We start from the raw sequence: 20,263 nt of genomic DNA, 5'->3' as shown, positions 1-20,263 counted from the left end.
TGCTGTTTTATTTATTTACGGAGTACAGGCTAGATTTGGCAGGACTTGTACAAATTTGACCAGCCAGTCCTGTGGGTAAATTTCCTACATCTTTCCTAATTATCAGATACAAATGCAATGTCTCCACTGCAGATGTAACGTCATGGATGAAGAAGGGCCGTTATATTGTGTACACAAAATCTGAAACAGGGGAGGTAACTCTTTACAGAACCGTATTCTTTAGCAGTAAAGTTACTTCTAAAATGTGCGAGTATTCTAGTATTCCACAGTGAGGCAGCGAATAACATAGATGCCAAAGGAATTCGAAACTTTGGAGTAATTAGTATTATCGGAAATGACGTGTCTGAAAAAGAGTAATGACAACCGCCCCATACTGGTGTTTTGCCGAGACGTTTCGTTAGACTACGACATGACAGAAACATTTCTAACATACAGATAACGACCATACACAACACTGATCTCAGAAATTTCGAATTTTTATTCTTGTGACTTGACATTCTGTATACCCATGTTTTGGAATGATGGTGTAGCCTAATGGAACTGATTGTGGCACTGTCAGTGTATCGAGTACATCACACAGACCTCTGCATCTAACCATTTCGTGTTGGTTTATAGTGTCCTGAAGGAAGAATGTGAAGTATGTGAATGGTTATACGTCTGGCGCCCATCGCGCATACAACATGCGTTGTCAGTTAAAGGTTGGACCGTCCGGATCAGCGTACCTAGTGGATTAGTGAAGGGAAGGTAAATTCAAAAAGATCGCTCATTGTATGTTGAAACAAAGCTCATCTGAGACCTGGTAATGTGAATTGAAACACGGCTCACATTACTCTCCGTACAATGCTTTTTGTCACCGGTGCACGTACAATTTACCATGAAACCATCACTCATTTACTCTTTCTTTCTCTCATCTTGTTGGTTATTGTTCAAATGCTATTACAGAAATAAGTGCAGACGGCCGGACAGGTCTAAAATAAATAAGAAGATTCTGAATGTTAACATGTTTTTTAATCAGTTTTGAGGAGTACAGGTTGAGCTTTTTATCTAATACTCATCACCACCCTCCTCCTCTCCCTCGCCTTCAACAGAGTCGACTCCAACCTCCTCATAATCCTTCTCCAAGGCAGCCAAGTCTTCACGGGCCTCGGAGAACTCTCCCTCCTCCATACCCTCACCCACGTACCAGTGGACGAAGGCACGCTTGGCGTACATCAGATCGAACTTGTGGTCAAGACGAGCCCAAGCCTCGGCAATAGCCGTGGTGTTGCTCAACATGCAGACGGCTCTCTGGACTTTGGCCAGGTCACCACCGGGGACAACTGTTGGTGGCTGGTAGTTGATGCCGACCTTGAATCCAGTGGGGCACCAGTCGACGAACTGAATGGTTCTCTTAGTCTTAATGGTGGCAATGGCCGCGTTGACATCCTTGGGGACGACATCACCACGGTACAACATGCAACAGGCCATGTACTTGCCGTGACGGGGATCACATTTGACCATCTGGTTGGCGGGCTCGAAACAAGCGTTGGTGATCTCGGCCACAGACAACTGCTCATGGTAGGCCTTCTCAGCCGAGATGACCGGTGCGTAGGTGACCAGAGGGAAATGGATACGTGGGTAGGGCACCAAGTTGGTCTGGAACTCTGTGAGATCCACGTTCAGGGCACCATCAAAACGCAGGGAGGCAGTGATGGAGCTGACAATCTGGCCAATCAGACGGTTGAGGTTGGTGTAGGTAGGACGCTCGATGTCAAGATTACGCCTGCAGATATCGTAGATGGCCTCGTTGTCAACCATGAAGGCGCAGTCGGAGTGCTCCAAGGTGGTATGGGTGGTCAAAATGGAGTTGTAAGGCTCAACAACAGCTGTGGACACCTAGGAAGAAAACATTTACCCATATTAGTTAATTATCTTAACTGCTTCTGTCCTTGACATAAATGACATACATTGTTAAACATTAGCTTGTTGATGAGAGTTTTCTGCACTTCTCAAAACTTGTCAAGTTAAAGTGGCGGCATGGCGAGATAGCACTGTGGCATTTGAATTCCCGTTAGGCAGCCCGTCTGCGTAAAGTAAGGAGGTATGAAGAAGATAATTGATTCAAAACTCTGACTTTCCCCAAAAAATTGTTTTTCCCCACAACAAAGACATCGGACTAATCGCTAATTCAATGTTTGTTATCAATAAGCATATGCCATTTTGTACTATTTCAAGGTTATTCAAGCTAGTCACAAAACACAAAGCTTTTTTTCAAGCCTTTAGGGGTATAGTGAGGTAGCCTAGTGGCTAAATCAGAAGCTGAAGGCTCAGGTTCGATTCCACACATGGGACAATGTGTGAAACCTATTTCTAAAACTAAACTACTCCTCTCATCCTTCCCTTCAAGCCTGTATGGCCATTGGTGTTTGTTACAATAACTACTGCTGTCATTTCTACACTTGTAGCAGCTGACTTCATTTGGTGATGTACTTATTGACATATCCTCGAGGAGGGACATATGTTACCTGGGGAGCTGGATAGATGGCAAACTCTAGCTTGGACTTCTTCCCATAGTCCACAGACAGTCTCTCCATCAGCAGGGACGCGAAGCCGGAGCCAGTGCCGCCACCAAAGCTGTGGAAGATAAGGAAGCCCTGGAGTCCAGTGCACTGGTCAGCCAACTTCCTGATGCGGTCAAGAACGAGGTCGACAATCTCCTTGCCGATGGTGTAGTGACCACGGGCGTAGTTGTTGGCGGCGTCCTCCTTGCCGGTGATGAGCTGTTCGGGGTGGAACAGCTGGCGGTAGGTGCCAGTACGAACCTCATCTGAAACAGAGAAATGGTAGACATTAGTAGGTGTAAACAAAACAGATTCCTCCCATTATCATCAAGGAAACTGACACATTTGAGTGATAGTTGTTTTATGCTACAATAAAGACTTTGCTTGACTTTTATGCTATAAGGACGTTTTTTCAGTATATCTTTTGAGCAGGCGTTTTTTTTTCATACTATGATTTTTTCAAAATATTTGAAACATTTAGTGCCATTGGTTCACGATCGGTCATGCCGAAGGTAATATATAGGCACTTACTGAGAAGTGCAGCTATGTCAGACCTCACCTGTTTGTCAATGGTTAGTTGATTCGACAAGACATTCACTTGATCAACTGTCATTTTGAGGAACGGGTAGGTAGCTGAAGACCAATTCTAACCCAGATCCTTAGCCGACAAGTGCAAGTGGCCTTACGCCGCTCGTAGCAATATTACTGTACCGATGTAGGGAATCGAACCCGGGTCTTCGGTGTGACGAGAGGACGCTTTTAACCACTAAGCTACCCCACCGCCTGCAAGGCGAATGTAGCCGAGATCTATGATCGCGATCACTCCGAATTTACAATACCTGTAATTTTAAGATTGTGCCAGCGCAGGAACTCACAAAGGTCAAGTAGTCCACCTGGACCGTTTAAGGTACTTTCGCTTCCACGTTTATTCTGAACCCATGTGAGTGTAAACTGTAGTTTCAGTAGCAAACCATTGAAATTATATGGTTTGTTTTTAACGAAAATTGGTTACATGTTTCTGCAGGACTGATAAAATATACAACATCTACGGGTCTGCTTCGTGGGCCTACCAACAACGGTGGGTTCCAGGTCAACGAACACTGCCCTGGGGACGTGTTTCCCCGCTCCGGTCTCGCTGAAGAAGGTGTTGAAGGAGTCGTCGCCGCCCCCGATGGTCTTGTCAGAGGGCATTTGACCATCAGGCTGGATGCCATGTTCAAGGCAGTACAACTCCCAGCATGCATTGCCGATCTGCACACCGGCTTGACCCACGTGGATTGAAATACACTCTCTCTGGAAGCAGGAATATCTTTGTCAAACTTTGGTTTTCGTATAGATAAGACAGCAAAATACCGTCTGGTTCTGAAGAATAAAGTTACTTTAGGTAGAAAGGCGCCAAGTGATCAATTGTTCAAACGACACAAATTGAAAACGTTTCCAATCCTAACCTACGGTGATAATAATAAAATCAGTAACGTTTAAGCCAGTGAACAGCGTTTCGGAGACGTGTCAAAAGTTCGATACTTTGACTAAAACGGTGGAGGGTTGGTAGAAACATAGTCATTTATCAAGCCTAAGACGATTGTCTTGATAAATTAAACTAAATTTCTCAGAATAGGACATAACCACATCCAGTCCGATAACGCATGAGTAGGAAACAGCTGTGAAAGATTTTCTCACCATTTTGTTGATCTAATCTTGCTACCTTCAACGGGCTCTGAGAACGAGTCGCAACGAAACGTGTAACGTGCCTCGCAAACAACTCTCAACTGAAGGTTTTCAAAACCCACACGACGTATACTAGACTATGTGACGTCATTAGATGACGTCATGGCGGAACGAAAGCTATCTCTATGTCCGCGCCGCCGTGTCGCTGGAGATCAGACAAGCGAACGTGTGACAAAGAATAACTTTCTCAGTGATGGAAAATTGATTACTTTCTGCAGTATTTGCCGAAACGGAACATGATGGTACACATATATGTTACCTTGTTTTGATATATATCTCTGTGTTGGTTAATCAGAACAGGAACAGTTAAAGTAACATTAATTTTGAAACGTTGCTTTCTAATTAGAAATTGAGTTTTATGTTGCTATCACCATTATTCCAGCAATATCACCCATGGTGAGATCCGAACCCAGACCTTTCGCACGACGAGCGAACGCAATCACTACGCTACCCAAAAGTTCATCATATTTACCAATAGCTGTCTGTTGTATCCTTTTAAGGTATCATTCGGATGGTAAAATAGGATTATCGTTTTTCTCTCTTTTTGATATATCAAAGGTTAGTATTCTATCGCGGAATACTTCAGCAGTCTGCAAGTTCCCTGAAATATGACCATGGGCATTTTTCGCGTATGTACTTTAACAAATAAATGGGAACGCCCTTAAAATTTAATAGGCTTACATATTCTGTTTTAGAGGCATTTTAGAAGTTGCTGAGCTGAAGGTTATTTTCACAATAGCGACGTTTCGGTATGGATTCTTATACTTGAAAACGGTATAAGAATCCATACCGAAACGTTGCTATTGTGAAAATAAAGACGTTGACCATCCATAAAGTTTGTTCCGTCACCTTTAGGCTTACATATTGTTAAAAGTGGTTAAGGGATTTATTCTCTAAGATAAATACAACGTTTTGTGTGCACATGCAACACGTTTGAACATATGCAATGAAGCAACTGATTCGATAGTCGTTGAGTTTGACTGAAAGGAAACATTGTCAAATACAGCGAAAAAAGGTGTTGAAACACATTAGCAACATGTTTGATTCTAACGTCCAAACACATGACCTGTCGATCAATGCTCACGTTGCTGATCACTGGATTGTATGGTCCAGATTCGATTATTTACGGCAATCCGCCATATAGCTGAAATACTGCTGAGAGGCGTAAATGTCTTCTGAGGTCATCCGGAAAAGCACTGTATAGTCAAAACCTGCCTATATAAAAAGCTGCTTAAGAACTGTAATATTTTCCTTTAGTAGACAATAAACAAGTACAGCAATACTGGTAAACGTTTCCCTCATTAAGGAGTGGGTGAGTTTAATTTTACGCCGCAGTCATCAATATCCGTATCAATATCAATGTCCATGTGGCGGCCGGCGGTCCGTAAATAATCGAGGCTGGACCAGACAATTCTGTAATCAACAGCATTAGCACCGCTCTACGCAGCTGGGAACCGATGACATGGGTCAACCAAGTCAGCGAGCCTGATCACCCGAGCCATTTAGTCGCTTCTTACGACAATCGTGGGTTACTGAAGGCCTAAATTCTAACCCAGACATTCACGGATCCTCTCTCACATTAACGGGCATGCACCCACCATGTGATGTGAACAGCTGTGAAAATCCCCTGCACATAAACCCCGACACAATGACAATACTTCCACCAAATATCTGAACTTGGGTGACCCAATTTGGACGATACTCTCATGTGGGCGTCTGAGGAAAATGTGATTTAATATTAATGCTTACATCCGGGTGAGAATAAGCTAGTGTTCAGTAACCCATAGGTCGAGGTGACTAACGGGATCAGGTGGTCGGGCCCGCTGTTTGATACATACCACCGTATCCCAATTGGGTGCTCAGCAACAAATCGGTGCTCATGCTGTTAATCACTGGATTGTTTGTTGTCTAAGCCTCGATTATGCTTACGGAACGTCGCCATATAGTTGGAATACTGGGTAGAGGTGTTAAACAACACATCAAACAGTAATGCTTAGTTACGAGTTACAACCACTGATCCATATGTTTCTCGTATTGTGGCCCTCGTTCCACAAAGCGATCGTAACGCTACGACTGTCGTAAGTCTATGTTAAAGTATGGGAGTTACGATCGCCTTAACGCTACGATCGTTTTGAGGTGAAGAGACACTTTTATGCCTACTTCTCATGCCAACACCTACATGAGTGATTCTCAGGCTACCAATCAGAATAAGGTACTCTTTTCGCTCACTAGTTCCCGTGATAACGTATGATTTCTTACATTACGCTCTTGACCCTACTTCACTTTCTACTCTAACGTTATGACCACATAAATTTTGGTTTTGAACACTTTGTCGGTTTCTCATATGTCCCGCTGTAAATCTAGTTTTGTGTATGAGTCAGTCAGCTTTGTTCATGAACGAGTTGATCTGTCCTGAAGCTGATTCATACAGATAACCATTCAGTGTCATGCTAACATAGCAGTCCTCGTCATTTGTGAATATGAGATGCTATTCATATTTTACAGACGCATCCGTCACTAAACTGCGGAAGTAGAAGTGACGTCATCACGTCATCTGTGCAGCGCCCTCTGCGAAAATGTTCGGCCATGTGTAATTTGTTATGATTCTTGGCAAGACAGTGGAACATTTCACCTGTCAAACATTGTCAGATGGAATTAGAATGATTGATCGGTAAGAGAGTCTGACTAGTAAATTATGAACGATTTACACTTATTGTTAAGAGCATATGCCCCATTTTTTCATAGCAGGTTCGCTTTGTTTTGATGTAATTATAATGCCAATTTTTCCACCGTCTGTCACTTGGCTTGTCAGCAACATCAAGTTCCTTGTTTACAGATTACAACTATTTGGGTCTACGTCTGTTCGGTATTTTTATGACGGAACGTTGTGCATTATAAGTGACATCTTGCATTTATCTGTATCGATTCGTGTCATAATGTTCATGCAGCATAAATAATTATTCGAAAATATTATCAATGTGATAATGGTAATGAAATATCAACCAGGAAAGCTAACGGTGGGAATCTTAATCATTATTGTATTTGTAGGTCTCTCGGGGAAGTTGACAGCACATGATGATAAAGATGTAAGACATGAAAATTAATGTGATGAATTTGATAAAAAAAAAATAATGGCCAACCTGAAAATGTCGGCGGTTGAGACATGAAGGATGTGTCAATACATTCTGCAACGAGACTAGAAAGTGTGGGTGGGAATATAAGCAGACAGTATATACTGCTGTATACTGTTATTCAGAAATAGATAGACTTCATATTTGAAAAACAACTGCCAACTGCTTTAACCACAATTCCTCCAATGATTTTCTATTTACATTATATGAATTGTTTTTTAATCTGTTTTCTTTTAAAGCCTTTTTTAAGACAGAAGTACATGGTTAATGAGCATGATGAGAAAATAGGTAGAGAAGGAATGGCTGAAACAAATGTAATCAGGATAATGGCAGGAATATAAGAAACTTATTGTGCTGAGCAAAGATTATTTTAGTTAATACATGACATCCATATATTTTCATTTACATAATGACTTTTCATTATTAATGTGTATCATAGACATAGGTGAATATGATGAGCATTGGATGTCAGGCTGAAATTACCCTTGTGTACCCAGTTTGATTTGGCGAAGGATATACTTGTGAAATCATAATTAACACAAACTAAAATTTCTATTGATTGGTTTGATGAAAACAGATCTTCATGACCATAGCTGTCAAAAACAACCATGCACTGTACACATGATAAGCAGACAAGTATGATAATCCATGATGAGACACTACAATGGATTATTGATAATATCCAGTGATATTTCTGCTTCATACATGTATTTGACACCTACTAAACATGCTAAACTTGAGGCAATCAAGTGCAGCATAAACATGTATTGATCAGCATAATCCATGTCAATTTGCTGACTTTATGTAGGTATCAAGGCTCCTAGTTTATTCTCCGTTGTACTAAGATAGGGTTAGCAATGGTAATCGAAATGAATTGGACATCATACATGATATGTCACTCATCTTCAGGAGGAAGATCTGTTTGTATAAGACATTTTAGATTATCTGTTTAAACTTAAAGCACTTGTGTTTTGTGTTTGACATTATTGCAACAGGATTGAATACGTGGTACATACCACGAGCTGTGTACTTGTACAACAAACATGTCAGGAATTGTTTCTAGTGGTGCTAGTTATCCTTACAGGGGTCAAATCTGATCATGCAGTTACAGAACTGTGCAATATTGACAACATATGCATATCTGTATAGTGCAGAATGATTTTCTGACAATATTTTTTCTTTCTCAGCTTCTGCATTCCAGTATAGTGGTTTCTAAAATTTTGTTTTGTTTGGAATTCATTCAAAAAAGATATTTCTGTATTAAATATATGTGGGATTATGTAGGATATGGAGATAGGGATAGGTGATGAGTGACATGTTTCATTGACATTCCATAAATCATATTATTGAACCAGTTATTTAATCATGTTTATTTTTGAGTTCATTTTCCCACCAAGTACCTATTTGTATGATTACAAATTGTGACAGATCATGCTGATAATTAGGATCTGCATGAACAATCAGTGTCAGTCACTGTCAAACATTTTGCTAATATGTTGCAATGTTCAGAGTCAAACATATACCTGTGTTGCAAATATATTGCAATTCATTTTTTGGCCTGTGTCTTTGTTGTTTGTTACTTTTCTAAGTGAAAATCCATGTAACAATGGGGAAATGGGACATATAATCAGTCAGTGAATACTAAGTGAATACTTGTTTGGTTGGATGTAAGTTCCACAATGGTTTTCCTCCATGCCAAGGCTGTCTATTGTCAGTCATTGTAATTTTGTAGTAATCCATCCTTAGGAATTGTTCTGTAACAACAGCATAAAGCAGCTTGTATACATGTGATCAGGATGTGGATAGGAATTCTTGGAATACTGGACTTTGTCACATTTTGTCGTGTTTGCTGGTTAGTAGTAGTAATATTGTGCAACAGAACCACAAGCACTTACATTTTGTACATATTTTCCTGGATTTCCACCAGTTTATTTAGTCAAATATGATATATGCGAAATATTCACCACCATGTACAATTTGAACTCTTACCAATTGTTGAATCAGACTTTTCTGCGCCTTTCAGATTTTATATTTAAAATGTTTATAAAGACCCAAATCCACATCCTAATGAATGGTCAAAGGGATCATTGTTAGTTTATCGCCCTGAACAGTGGGTCAATCAGGTAAGTGCACTTAATTTCATTCTCCACATCTTGGGGAGTATACAGCTGAGAACCTGGATCAGTTCATCTGGTGTATTTCTTATCTTTAGGGCAAGTAGGTAGCAAATGAGAGTCTTCTTATTTGGAATGCAAGTTTGCTTGGTTTTGATTAGAAATCATATCAATTGTATTCCAGCTTGACTGGTTAGTTCTTAGGCTTCAGCATTTGTTCAGCCAATAGTCTGTCCTTAATTCAGGGATTGGTTCGCGTGGGATAGCCCAGTGGTTAGAGCATTTGCCCGTCATGCTGAAGACCCAGGTTTGATTCCCCACATGGGTGCAATGTAGGAACCATATTCTTGTGTCTCCTGCTGTAATATTGCAGGAATATTGCTAAAACTTGTGAAAGCAGCATAACACCACATTCAGTCAGTTAGTATTTTATAGATGGATGCTTATGATATCAACCACTAGATTGGTTTGCCCATTCAGGATTATTTTTCATAATTGCTTCATATGCAATGAGCAAGGCATTAAACAGGTTGAATAACTGAAATGACTTGCTCAGTTTGTTTCACATTTTGTCATTCTTGTCATTGCTAATCAACTTGATGGCATGATATTGAAGTGAAATAGTGAGATTCAGAATAAATGACATGGGTCAAGTATATTGAAATATTGATATGATTTATGAATATACTTCATGAACCTTTTTACTGTACTAAAATATGTTTATTTCCAAGACAAGACTTTTGTTTTGTATCGGGTTAAATCATTGATCATTTGAGGGGGTGTAAGAATGGAATACCAGCGTGTTGCATTAAGTATGGTGAACATTGTCTCACCAGCTGTGGAGTTCAGTGCAAAGGTGACGTAAGTGCCAGCCCATTGTTCATGTGTCACCAAGGAACTAGGGCACTGTTCTTGAGTAACATGAGGGACATTTGAAACGTATCTATGTAGGTTTTACAATGGGAAAGTCAACAAATTGATAGGAACAGTTTGCGTTTCAAGTGTGGAGGGGCGGGGAAGTTCAGGGCGTTTAAACAATCTAAACCCCCACCCTTTGCCTCGCCAACGCCCAAAAAGAAAAAAATGTGAAAAAATGTGGATATGTACCCCACTCTTGATTTTTTTTGTGTCCATTTTGTTTTTTTTCTCCCTGCAATTCTCCAGATATGTAATCTGATAATGGAAGTCTGTAAGTACATGATCAGATAATTCTGTGATTGACATCATGAGCATTGTTCTATGCAAGTATTGATCTGTACTAACCAAGTATGGTGTGCAGAAGACAAATTCTGACATAGATCTTCACATGTAGTATCGAATTCAATATCCTAATTATAATCATGGTGGCAGACCTCTGAGCAGTATCCGACTTGAAGCTGTGGTCTGAAGCCAGGGTCAAGTGTAACAACTGTGGGAGAGCGTCTTCTTTGGTAGACTTTATCGGTTCAGTGATGTCATGTTCAAATGAAACTGTGACTAAACAGTTGAACCTAAAATAGTGAATAGACGAATAATCATCAAATGTTGTAATCATGGTAACATGTTAAATATATTACTGAGATTGAATATTTGTACATTTATCACATTTATAATTGGAAGTTGATGTGTTATACCACGGAACAATGCAATGGTTTTCAAAACTATATTGCTGTGAAATGTTAGCAACCTGTGTTTAACTTGAGATCTAGGCAAACATATCCCCACATAATGCCCCCGTTCAGGTTTGCTGAAGTCAAGGCTAGACATATGTTCTTACTGTTCTGTTTTTTGGCCTGTGACACAGTGTGTGTCTAGTCTGGGCAAGGTCTTTTGGCATGGGCTGTCACCATAAGTTTGGCCCATTTGCATTTTCATCAAAGATGAAAGAACATCTGTATTCATAATGTTTGTTTCAGGGACTGGGAAAGGCAGGGTCCGTGGGCCATTTGCACATTAGAATAAGAAATGGCGCATTAAAATTTTGAAGTTTATTATTGATACATGGGCAGTGGCCCTTTCTAAATTCAGAAAATGGCTACTAATCCTGAAAACGGCCCAAACGGCAAAGTTCTCTGTCCCAATCCTTGAGAGTTTTATATTTTCTAAAACTAGGCCAGAAAACAATAGATAAGTTAGTGTCACATTTGTTATGCACAACCTTGAGACTCGGTCAACATAGCTTCAATTTTTGCATACTGCAGTGATTATACATGTGGACTAACATGATCTCTTGTGAACTTTGGAAGTGATCGAGTTAATGTTTACAGCCCTGTGTTCTGTGAGTTGTTTTGTAATGTGATCAGCATGTTCGGGGTAACTGGAGCTGTGATGCTGGATCATGTGTGTGTCACTAGCGACTGGTGGTGGATACAACCCACAGCTGTTGCCAGAGCTCTGTTGCTTAATACTGGTGACATCAGATGTTATTATAATATTGTTTTGCTGGAAAAAGCTTTGGATACTATGAGTTTTACTATCATCGTCTTAGAGTACCATTGGGAGCATGGTCAGTGTTTTGTGGGATTCAGTTTGCTTCTGTAATAGACATCCAGTTTGTGTGTGTTTGTGTTTATTCTTTGAAAGGATATGTTCACTGGAAATAGTATGGTTGATGCACATGTAGACAATTTCTGTGGATTGAGTTAACTTGTGGAAGTCAAAGGACATTTGGTGGCTATTTGTGGGTATGGTTGCCATAGTTACAGTGATGATGACTTCGAACGTTTTGCCAGGTAAGAGTGGTACATTTGGTCATTATGTGTTACCATGGTTTATTCATACTTGGACGCTCAGTGAATATTGTCAGTGGCACAACTTAAACCATAAATTATCATTGCCTGATGTAACATTTATGATATAAGGTGATGTATCATTGTACATTTACAATTGTAAATCTCATGGAAAACTGGACAAATGCAGTACACAGGGGTTTGTGTGTCTGAGTGTGAATTATTTTGCTCAGATTGTTCGATCGATTGCTTGTCACTTCAGCTTCAAACATCCTTCACAGTTTTTGTTAATTGTAAACAGGAATTGATTTTTGAATGTGTCCAAATAAATTCTTGAGTACCTCAAAGACATAAATATACGTCTTTGAGTACCTTAAATAAACTGATAAGAATGCTGGATCTGATATACAGTCTCTGGCAGGATTTAACATGTTTAATGTCATTTCCATGATCATAGTAAAATATGATTTTGTCCTTCAGCAATCTGATTTCTCTTCTATTTTCAGTTACCTTCCTATTCTCCATGTTTACCATGTTAACACTGTATCCATGTTAAACATGTTTATTCTGGTTGTACAAAACACAACAACCCACGTTTCAGAACGACATAGGCATCTGCCACTCAGTTGTACTTGTAGTTACCACAAAACTGTGTTTACTCAATTCTGTTAATAGGATATATTTGTCCAAAGATTTTTAAGAGAATGATTTCTGATAATCACTCGAAGCAGTGATATCCAGATACCAGAATTGTCTCCTTCTTGCTATGGTAGAACATGACCATACCAAGCAAGGAAGGTGTCAGTGGTTTGTGACAACAGTTTGATAATAAAGTAATGGTGGCCATGTTGCAGTTCTAGATTGTGGAGATGTGTCCCAACTGATCTGATCATGACATTATATGTCAGCATATTGTTAGTTATAGTTTGGCATGCAATGCATGTGGACACATTTATTTTTTTAAATATCTGTTCATCCAATGATCCAATCGATCTCAAACCTTATGACCCAACAGCTGTTACAGGTCATTGGCTCCCTCCCTCTGCAAGCAGGGTGGGTTCTGCTGTTTATTTTGTTGACAGTTACATAGACAGACTCTTTCATACAAATGCATAAAATCAGTGATTTACAATGCGATTAGGTTGTCTGACAAAACATCCACTTGCAAAGTTTGAGATTGATAATTGGATGAAGAGGTATTTACAAAAAAAACCCGGGTCCAATTCATGCCAAACTATAGTAACGATGTTTTTTTTATTTACAGCAATATTCCATCAGAATCACCTATTGAATATAGTTTGTTCTTTCACCATGCTGATGCAAAGTTATGTCAATACATACAGAGCCATGTCGTCTTCCATATAGCCTTGACATGAGATGATTGCTAGTTGCCTTTGGTTTGTAATATCAAAGCCATAGATAGTGGATAATAAAAATCACATATATGTTGTTAAAGTTTGCTTGTTTGTCTGATCACACATTGTTTAGCAGTAGTAGTCTGGTTAATTGTGTTAATTTAAGTAATTGAAGATTGGTCACTAAACTAAATGGCTAAGCAATCGATCATGTCTTCTTATGATCGAACACAAACAATTTTTTAACCCTTTTTTGCATGGACAATATTTTTCAGAAGGTTTATTATGTTGGTGTCATTAAATTTACATTTCATATAACACTACAAACTGGTTCCAACTTAATTCAAGTCATGAGTGAATTTCGCTTGAAACTCCAGGAAGATGTTAAATTTGCAGCCAGTAAAAATCATAACTGCAAAATTTGATATATAATGCAAACCAGTTTTTTCAATGATTGATAAGTTATAATAAACCAATTATCAATAATGAGATTTTAATTCTCAACACTGATGTTTACTGTTTAATGTCAACAATATTTTGTCCAGTAAACTAAGATGAGTGAGTGAGTTTAGTTTAGCTGCGCTAAGCAACTTCAGCTATATGTTGGAAGTCTGTAAATAATCATGTCTGGACCAGACAATCCAGTGATCAACAACATGAGCATCGATCTGCACAATTGGGAACCGATGACATGTGTCAACCAAGTCAGTGAGCCTGACAAGCTTCTTAGTAGCCTTTTAAATTAAGGCGAAAACTATATAAACATTTTTTGAATAGCTACCCAAATTTTCCAATCTACCCCCATCCTAAAGCTAATCAGACATAATTAAGACCTAAGGAAGCTATAGGTATGTGTCACCATCACTGTAGATATGTTAAAAGAAGATACTGCTGCCTTGTATATGATACATACTGTTTATCACACTATGAACAAAGATCCATGTATCACGGAGCAAGGTGCATACGTTATTGTTAAAATGTTATTGCATAGAAATGGACAGTATTACTAGTAGTAACAGTAGCTGAAGGCAGTCAGCAGAATCCATTGGTGAGTCAGCCTCTGAGGTAGACTTAATTTTTTTACAATTTGGCATGGAGACTGGATGTGTGGATATGCAGTGTAGGCCCAGTGGTGAATCGAAAAAGCATGACTCAATGCATTATTAAAATCAATTCACTTTCAGCAGCATTTATGAAAATGGTAGAGGTATATGGTGTGTCTATTCTGTATGTATAAGTTCAGAGTCTTTGCTTTGTTGTGCTTGATCTGTGTCTTGTTTTCTTCACTATTTCAACCATATTTCTTGCAGTAATTACCAATGAGGCCTAAGTTGTGGCATTGTGTCTTGATAATGGTTGTCAGGGTAGCTTGATTTTGGTGTCAGAGTGGCATCAAGCTGGTCCACAGATCTTTCCAAACAAGTGATTGATGATGCTTTCTCCCAGAATCTAGCCATTTTTCATAAACTACTTGTGGGAAATCACCTGAAGACCAGCTGGATGCCACTGTGATGCTAATTTCAAACTAGAAATGTATTTCTGCACAAATCTTAAATTTCAATTTCAACAATTGTTATGCCATTGCAAACTCTGCTTTTACATATTGGACGTGTGTGGTTACAATGCTTACAAGCAGTGTTGGAAATTAAAGCGATTCTTTGAGGGATGCCCATTTTTTGTTTTATTTTGTTTGTTTTTTCATTTTTTGTTTTATTTTGAATATGTGCTTAGTACCCCATAAGCATTAAAAGAATGTTAAATCACTAACCCATGAAGATCCAAGGTAGAACAGGCCTTCAGCAACCAACTCTTGCCATTAAAAGGTTTGTCTTAAGCGGCAACCAACAGGATCAGGTGGTCATGCTTTCTGACTTGATTGACATGTCATTTGTTCCCATTTGCACAGATCAATGCCCATGCCATTGATCACTGGATTGTCTGGTCCAGACTCAGTTATTTACAGACCTCCGCCTGGAATCACTGGAATATTGCTGAGTTTGGCATAAAACTAAATCCACTGTTTTATCGTTATGTTGTAGTATTGTTATAACAAGGACCTTGAGACTTTCAATAAGTTTCATGCAACGAATCTACTGTTACAAAACTTTTGAGATGTCCCCTCAACCAGGAAATGATATGTTAAGCAGCTCACAACATCTGCTCAGTAAACATTAATGATGGAAGCATCATACTTTCAGGAAAATAACGTATGCTTAACCATAGCTGTGCCTTTTGTGTGACAGGTGCTTGGAAAGTTATTGTTGTAGTGGAATGAGGAAACTCAGGTGACATTGTTTGGATTGTTCTAAGCTCTCTGTGTGGAAATGATACATCAGATATATAGAGTTTACAGTGTGAGAACAGGTTCTTGCCACGCAATGCATCGATGAGAATGGACCATTGTTGATCATGTTGATTGCTTTACTAATACTAATACTAATACTAATACATGCTAATAGTACTAGCACTCATGAAATCCCCTTTGTAATGTGATCCTTGATGGTAAGGCCTCAATATGATTTGTGAGAACTTGACACTTACCATATGACCATTAATTAGTTTTAGTCTGTTGGTAGGTTAATTGGACATGTTCTAAGTATGATGGGATGAAGTTACATTATTAAATATGTTCATATATATGGTCTGATTAATTCTGGAGAAAATTTCTTGACATAATTGGAAATGTAAACAGTTGTGTTTAGTCGGGTTTATATTTATTTGTGCAGTTAGTTGTTCTAACCTGATGGAGGGTCACATGAACATGTTGCTGTCTGATGTTAATATCCAGGAATGTAGCAGTGATGTCCCAAGTCTGTTCTTTATTTCCCTGCTCTGATACAGTGATACGTGAAATCTGTTGTATATCCCTGCCCTGATACAGTGATATGTGAAGTCTTGTTTACAATATCCATGTCCTGATGCAGTGATATGTGAAGGTCATTGTTTAAATCCCTGCCCACATACTTTGTGAAGTTAATTGTGTATGTCCTTGCCCTGATGCAGTGATATGTCAAGTCATGGTTTATAAATTGTTTTAACAAACTCTATTCTGTTTCCATGGTTTTATCTCCTTGCCCAAACATGATAGCAATTCTACTTTGTTTGCAAGATTTCAGTGCCCTGCTTCTGCTATGATTGCAATTACTTGGCACCTGTTAACATCCCGGTTAGAATTGATCTTCAGTAGCCTGTTCTTGTTGTAAGAGGCGACCAACGGGATCAGGTGGACAGGCTCGTTGAGTTATTGACATATGTCATTGTGTCCCAACAGAGTACATGCTGCTCCTGCCCTGACTATGGTTCAGCTCATACCCTGATTATGCTTCAGCTCCTGCCCCGACTATAGCTCAACTCGTGCACTGACTATGGTTCAGCTGATAGCCTGATTATGCTTCAGCTCCTGCCCCGACTATAGCTCAACTCCTGCCCTGACTATGGTCCAGCTCATAGCCTGATTATGCTTCAGCTCCTGCCCTGACTACAGCTCAACTCTTGCCCTGACTATGGTTCAGCTCATAGCCTGATTATGCTTCAGCTCCTGCCCCGACTATAGGTCAACTCCTGCCCTGACTATGGTTCAGCTCATACCCTGAATATGCTTCAGCTCCTGCCCCGACTATAGCTCAACTATTTTCAGTAAGCTGTACCTTCTATGGTCCTGACTCTACACTGTTTCCATGGTGTAGCTCCTGCCCCAGTTTTCTTCATAACTCTACCAGTGTTTTCCTCCCTTTAGCCTCCTCAGTACTTGTATTGACTCTGTGACACTACACTTTTGCCAAGGTTTCAACTCCCAGCCCTGACTTGGTTCAGCTCCTTTGTCGTATCTGATCATGACAACATTGTTTCCATGTTTTGAGCTCCCCACCTTACGTTTGTTAAGCTGCCTGTGCCGACTGCGATCATTTCACTATCTTGTTGCCTTGGTTTCAGCTCTTAAGCCCAACTTTATGAAGTTTCCTGTGCTATCTGTGATCGTTACTGTCTTGTTGCCATGGTTTCAGCTTCCTATCCTGACTTTATTGAGCATCCTATACTGACTGTGATAGTAACTCTACACCGTTTCCATGGTTTCAGCTTCTTACCCCTACTATATTAAGCTCCCTGTGCTGACTATGATTGTGATTCTACTCTCTTTCCATGGTTTCAGCTCCCTGTCTCGACTATGAACGCGACTCTACTGAGCTGCTGATATGGAGGATGCCGTGAGCCGAGAGTCTGTGGATTCCTCCTCAACAGGTGATGACTTTGTGGTTGTCAATGCTGACCCAAAATTCAAGTTGACCGGTGATATTAACGACCTAGACGAAGAGGTTGGTGCCGGCAGGTTCCTATCCCCCAAAATGGCTGCGTCTGCTGCAACCACCCCTGAACAAAATGGCATGGAATTGGAGAAGGTGGAACATGCAATCCGTGGCAGTCAGTCGGCTGATGTCCTCATCCCTGATGCGTCCAACATCGTTGGGCCCATCAGTCACTCGGAGAACATGTCTGTGATGGGTCTAGGGTCTGCAGATGCTGGTCTCAACCAGATTACTGCAAGTGAGTACCGAAGTATCCTACATGTGGTGACTGTCTGAAAACATTTTTGACACCCTTGTTATATTGAAACCCACTAGATGGTCAACCAGCATCCTTTCCACTTACATCAAACATGATCAGTTCTTTGGCAGGCAATACTTATTATATTTGTATTACTGATGGTATCTGTATATAACTGATAGTATCTTTGTGTAACTGATAGTATGCTTGTATGACTGATAGTATGCTTGTGTAACTGATAGTATGCTTGTGTGACTGATAGTATCTGTATAACTGATAGTATGCTTGTATAACTGATAGTATGCTAGTGCAACTGATAGTATGCTTGTATAACTGATAGTATGCTAGTGCAACTGATAGTATGCTTGTATGACTGATAGTATGCTTGTGTAACTGATAGTATGCTTGTGTGACTGATAGTATGCTTGTGTGACTGATAGTATCTGTATAACTGATAGTATGCTTGTATAATTGATAGTATGCTTGTGCAGCTGATAGTATGCTTGTATGACTGATAGTATGCTTGTGTGACTTGAGAGTATGCTTGTGTGACTGATAGTATGCATGTGACTGATAGTAGGCTTGTGTGACTGATATTAGGCTTGTGTGACTGATAGTACGCTTGTGTGACTGATAGTACGCTTGTATAACTGATAGTATGCTAGTGCAACTGATAGTATGCTTGTGTGACTGATAGTATGCTTGTGTGACTGATAGTATCTGTATAACTGATAGTATGCTTGTATAACTGATAGTATGCTAGTGCAACTGATAGTATGCTTGTATAACTGATAGTATGCTAGTGCAACTGATAGTATGCTTGTATGACTGATAGTATGCTTGTGTAACTGATAGTATGCTTGTGTGACTGATAGTATGCTTGTGTGACTGATAGTATCTGTATAACTGATAGTATGCTTGTATAATTGATAGTATGCTTGTGCAGCTGATAGTATGCTTGTGTGACTGAGAGTATGCTTGTGTGACTGATAGTAGGCTTGTGTGACTGATATTAGGCTTGTGTGACTGATATTAGGCTTGTGTGACTGATAGTACGCTTGTGTGACTGATAGTACGCTTGTGTGACTGATAGTATGCTTGTGTGACTGATAGTGAGATGGATCGGACTGTGGAGAGTGTGTGAGATAAAATGATCGTCAATCTCACATTCATGACATTTTACTTTCATGGTGGTGTACATGCATGTGTTTGTCTGTTTGGTCTAATCCAGATCGTGGCCGATCAACCTCGCTTCCTACAATTCCTGGCACAGACTGTACAGTGTTTGATGGAGTGACCTACCTTGGTTGTGCTACAGTCAACGCACCTCGCAGTGAGGTGGAGATCTACCGCAACATGGCAGTGCTCAATGACCAGTCACAGATGGCTATCCCTGTCACTCTCACCGTTCCCAGTACATCGGAGGGATTTGTAGGGTAAGCCAGTTATCCTTTTGATTAAGGTTACAGTAAATACACCATGGTAGTTGACAGAAGCAGTTGATACCTTACAGTCTATAGAGAAAAGTCTTTGTTTGTTTTTGACACATGCATACATTGTTGAGTGTATGATTACCTGATATTTTTTAGCTGGACATGATATTTGAAACATTCTTATGAATTATAGTAATTACACACACAAAAAAAATTGGCTAAAATTTTTTCTGAAAACAAATCAGCTGTCAACTGCCATTCTCTATATGCTGTTTCCTTTGTGACATGATGTGCGGGAATATGTAGATTGTTTGGTCCTTGGAGAGATATGAGCCTGTATGACATGTTAGATAGTTTTGTTGTTGTGCAAGCATCAGTTTTGTAAGTGGTTGTAGGAATGAGGTGTTATCACACTTGTAGGACATAATGTAGTATATGTTATTGTGGGTGGTAGAATAACACAGGGAAAGAAATATACATTTAAACACAAGGATGTATGCTTGTATAAAACTGCCATGTGGATAGTGACCTCATCTGTGCCCAAATTTGTTGAATGGTGCCCCTGGCATCATTTTCAAATTTGGATTTTTTTATTGGCTGAGATTTCTACATTTGACAAAGCCAGTGTCCCAAGCTGTGATATTGCTGGAATTAAAAAATAACACTCACTCTACTCAAATTTAAACTTGTTCTTAATACTGGTAAATAATTA

The 20,263-nt window shown here is 39.7% G+C and overlaps 2 protein-coding genes across 3 annotated transcripts in view; one reads left to right on the top strand and one right to left on the bottom strand.

Moving 5' to 3' along the window:
- Positions 1 to 1,044: 1,044 nt before the first annotated feature.
- Positions 1,045 to 3,746, bottom strand: LOC137273296 (tubulin alpha-2/alpha-4 chain-like). The gene is made up of 3 exons (XM_067805850.1): positions 3,611 to 3,746; positions 2,505 to 2,806; positions 1,045 to 1,875 (listed from the first exon to the last, which is right to left on the bottom strand). Exons 1-3 carry the CDS (start codon positions 3,729 to 3,731, stop codon positions 1,045 to 1,047), a joined length of 1,254 nt encoding a protein of 417 aa, XP_067661951.1. The 5' UTR covers positions 3,732 to 3,746.
- A 3,088-nt stretch (positions 3,747 to 6,834) lies between these two features.
- Positions 6,835 to 20,263, top strand: part of LOC137273295 (rab GTPase-activating protein 1-like) — a 42,179-nt gene continuing 28,750 nt past the window's right edge. Inside the window, exons 1-3 of one of the 2 annotated variants that reach the window (XM_067805847.1) lie at positions 6,835 to 6,939; positions 17,727 to 18,118; positions 19,350 to 19,554. In XM_067805847.1, coding sequence (XP_067661948.1) covers positions 17,770 to 18,118; positions 19,350 to 19,554 — 554 coding nt within the window. In that variant the 5' untranslated portion in view covers positions 6,835 to 6,939; positions 17,727 to 17,769. The remainder of the gene's footprint in view (positions 6,940 to 17,726; positions 18,119 to 19,349; positions 19,555 to 20,263) is intronic. The other variant, XM_067805848.1, reaches the window with a different exon arrangement.

This window comes from Haliotis asinina, chromosome 2 (genome assembly GCF_037392515.1).
Source record: "Haliotis asinina isolate JCU_RB_2024 chromosome 2, JCU_Hal_asi_v2, whole genome shotgun sequence".
Taxonomy (NCBI): domain Eukaryota; kingdom Metazoa; phylum Mollusca; class Gastropoda; order Lepetellida; family Haliotidae; genus Haliotis; species Haliotis asinina.
This window is presented reverse-complemented; position numbering and strand designations above follow the sequence as displayed.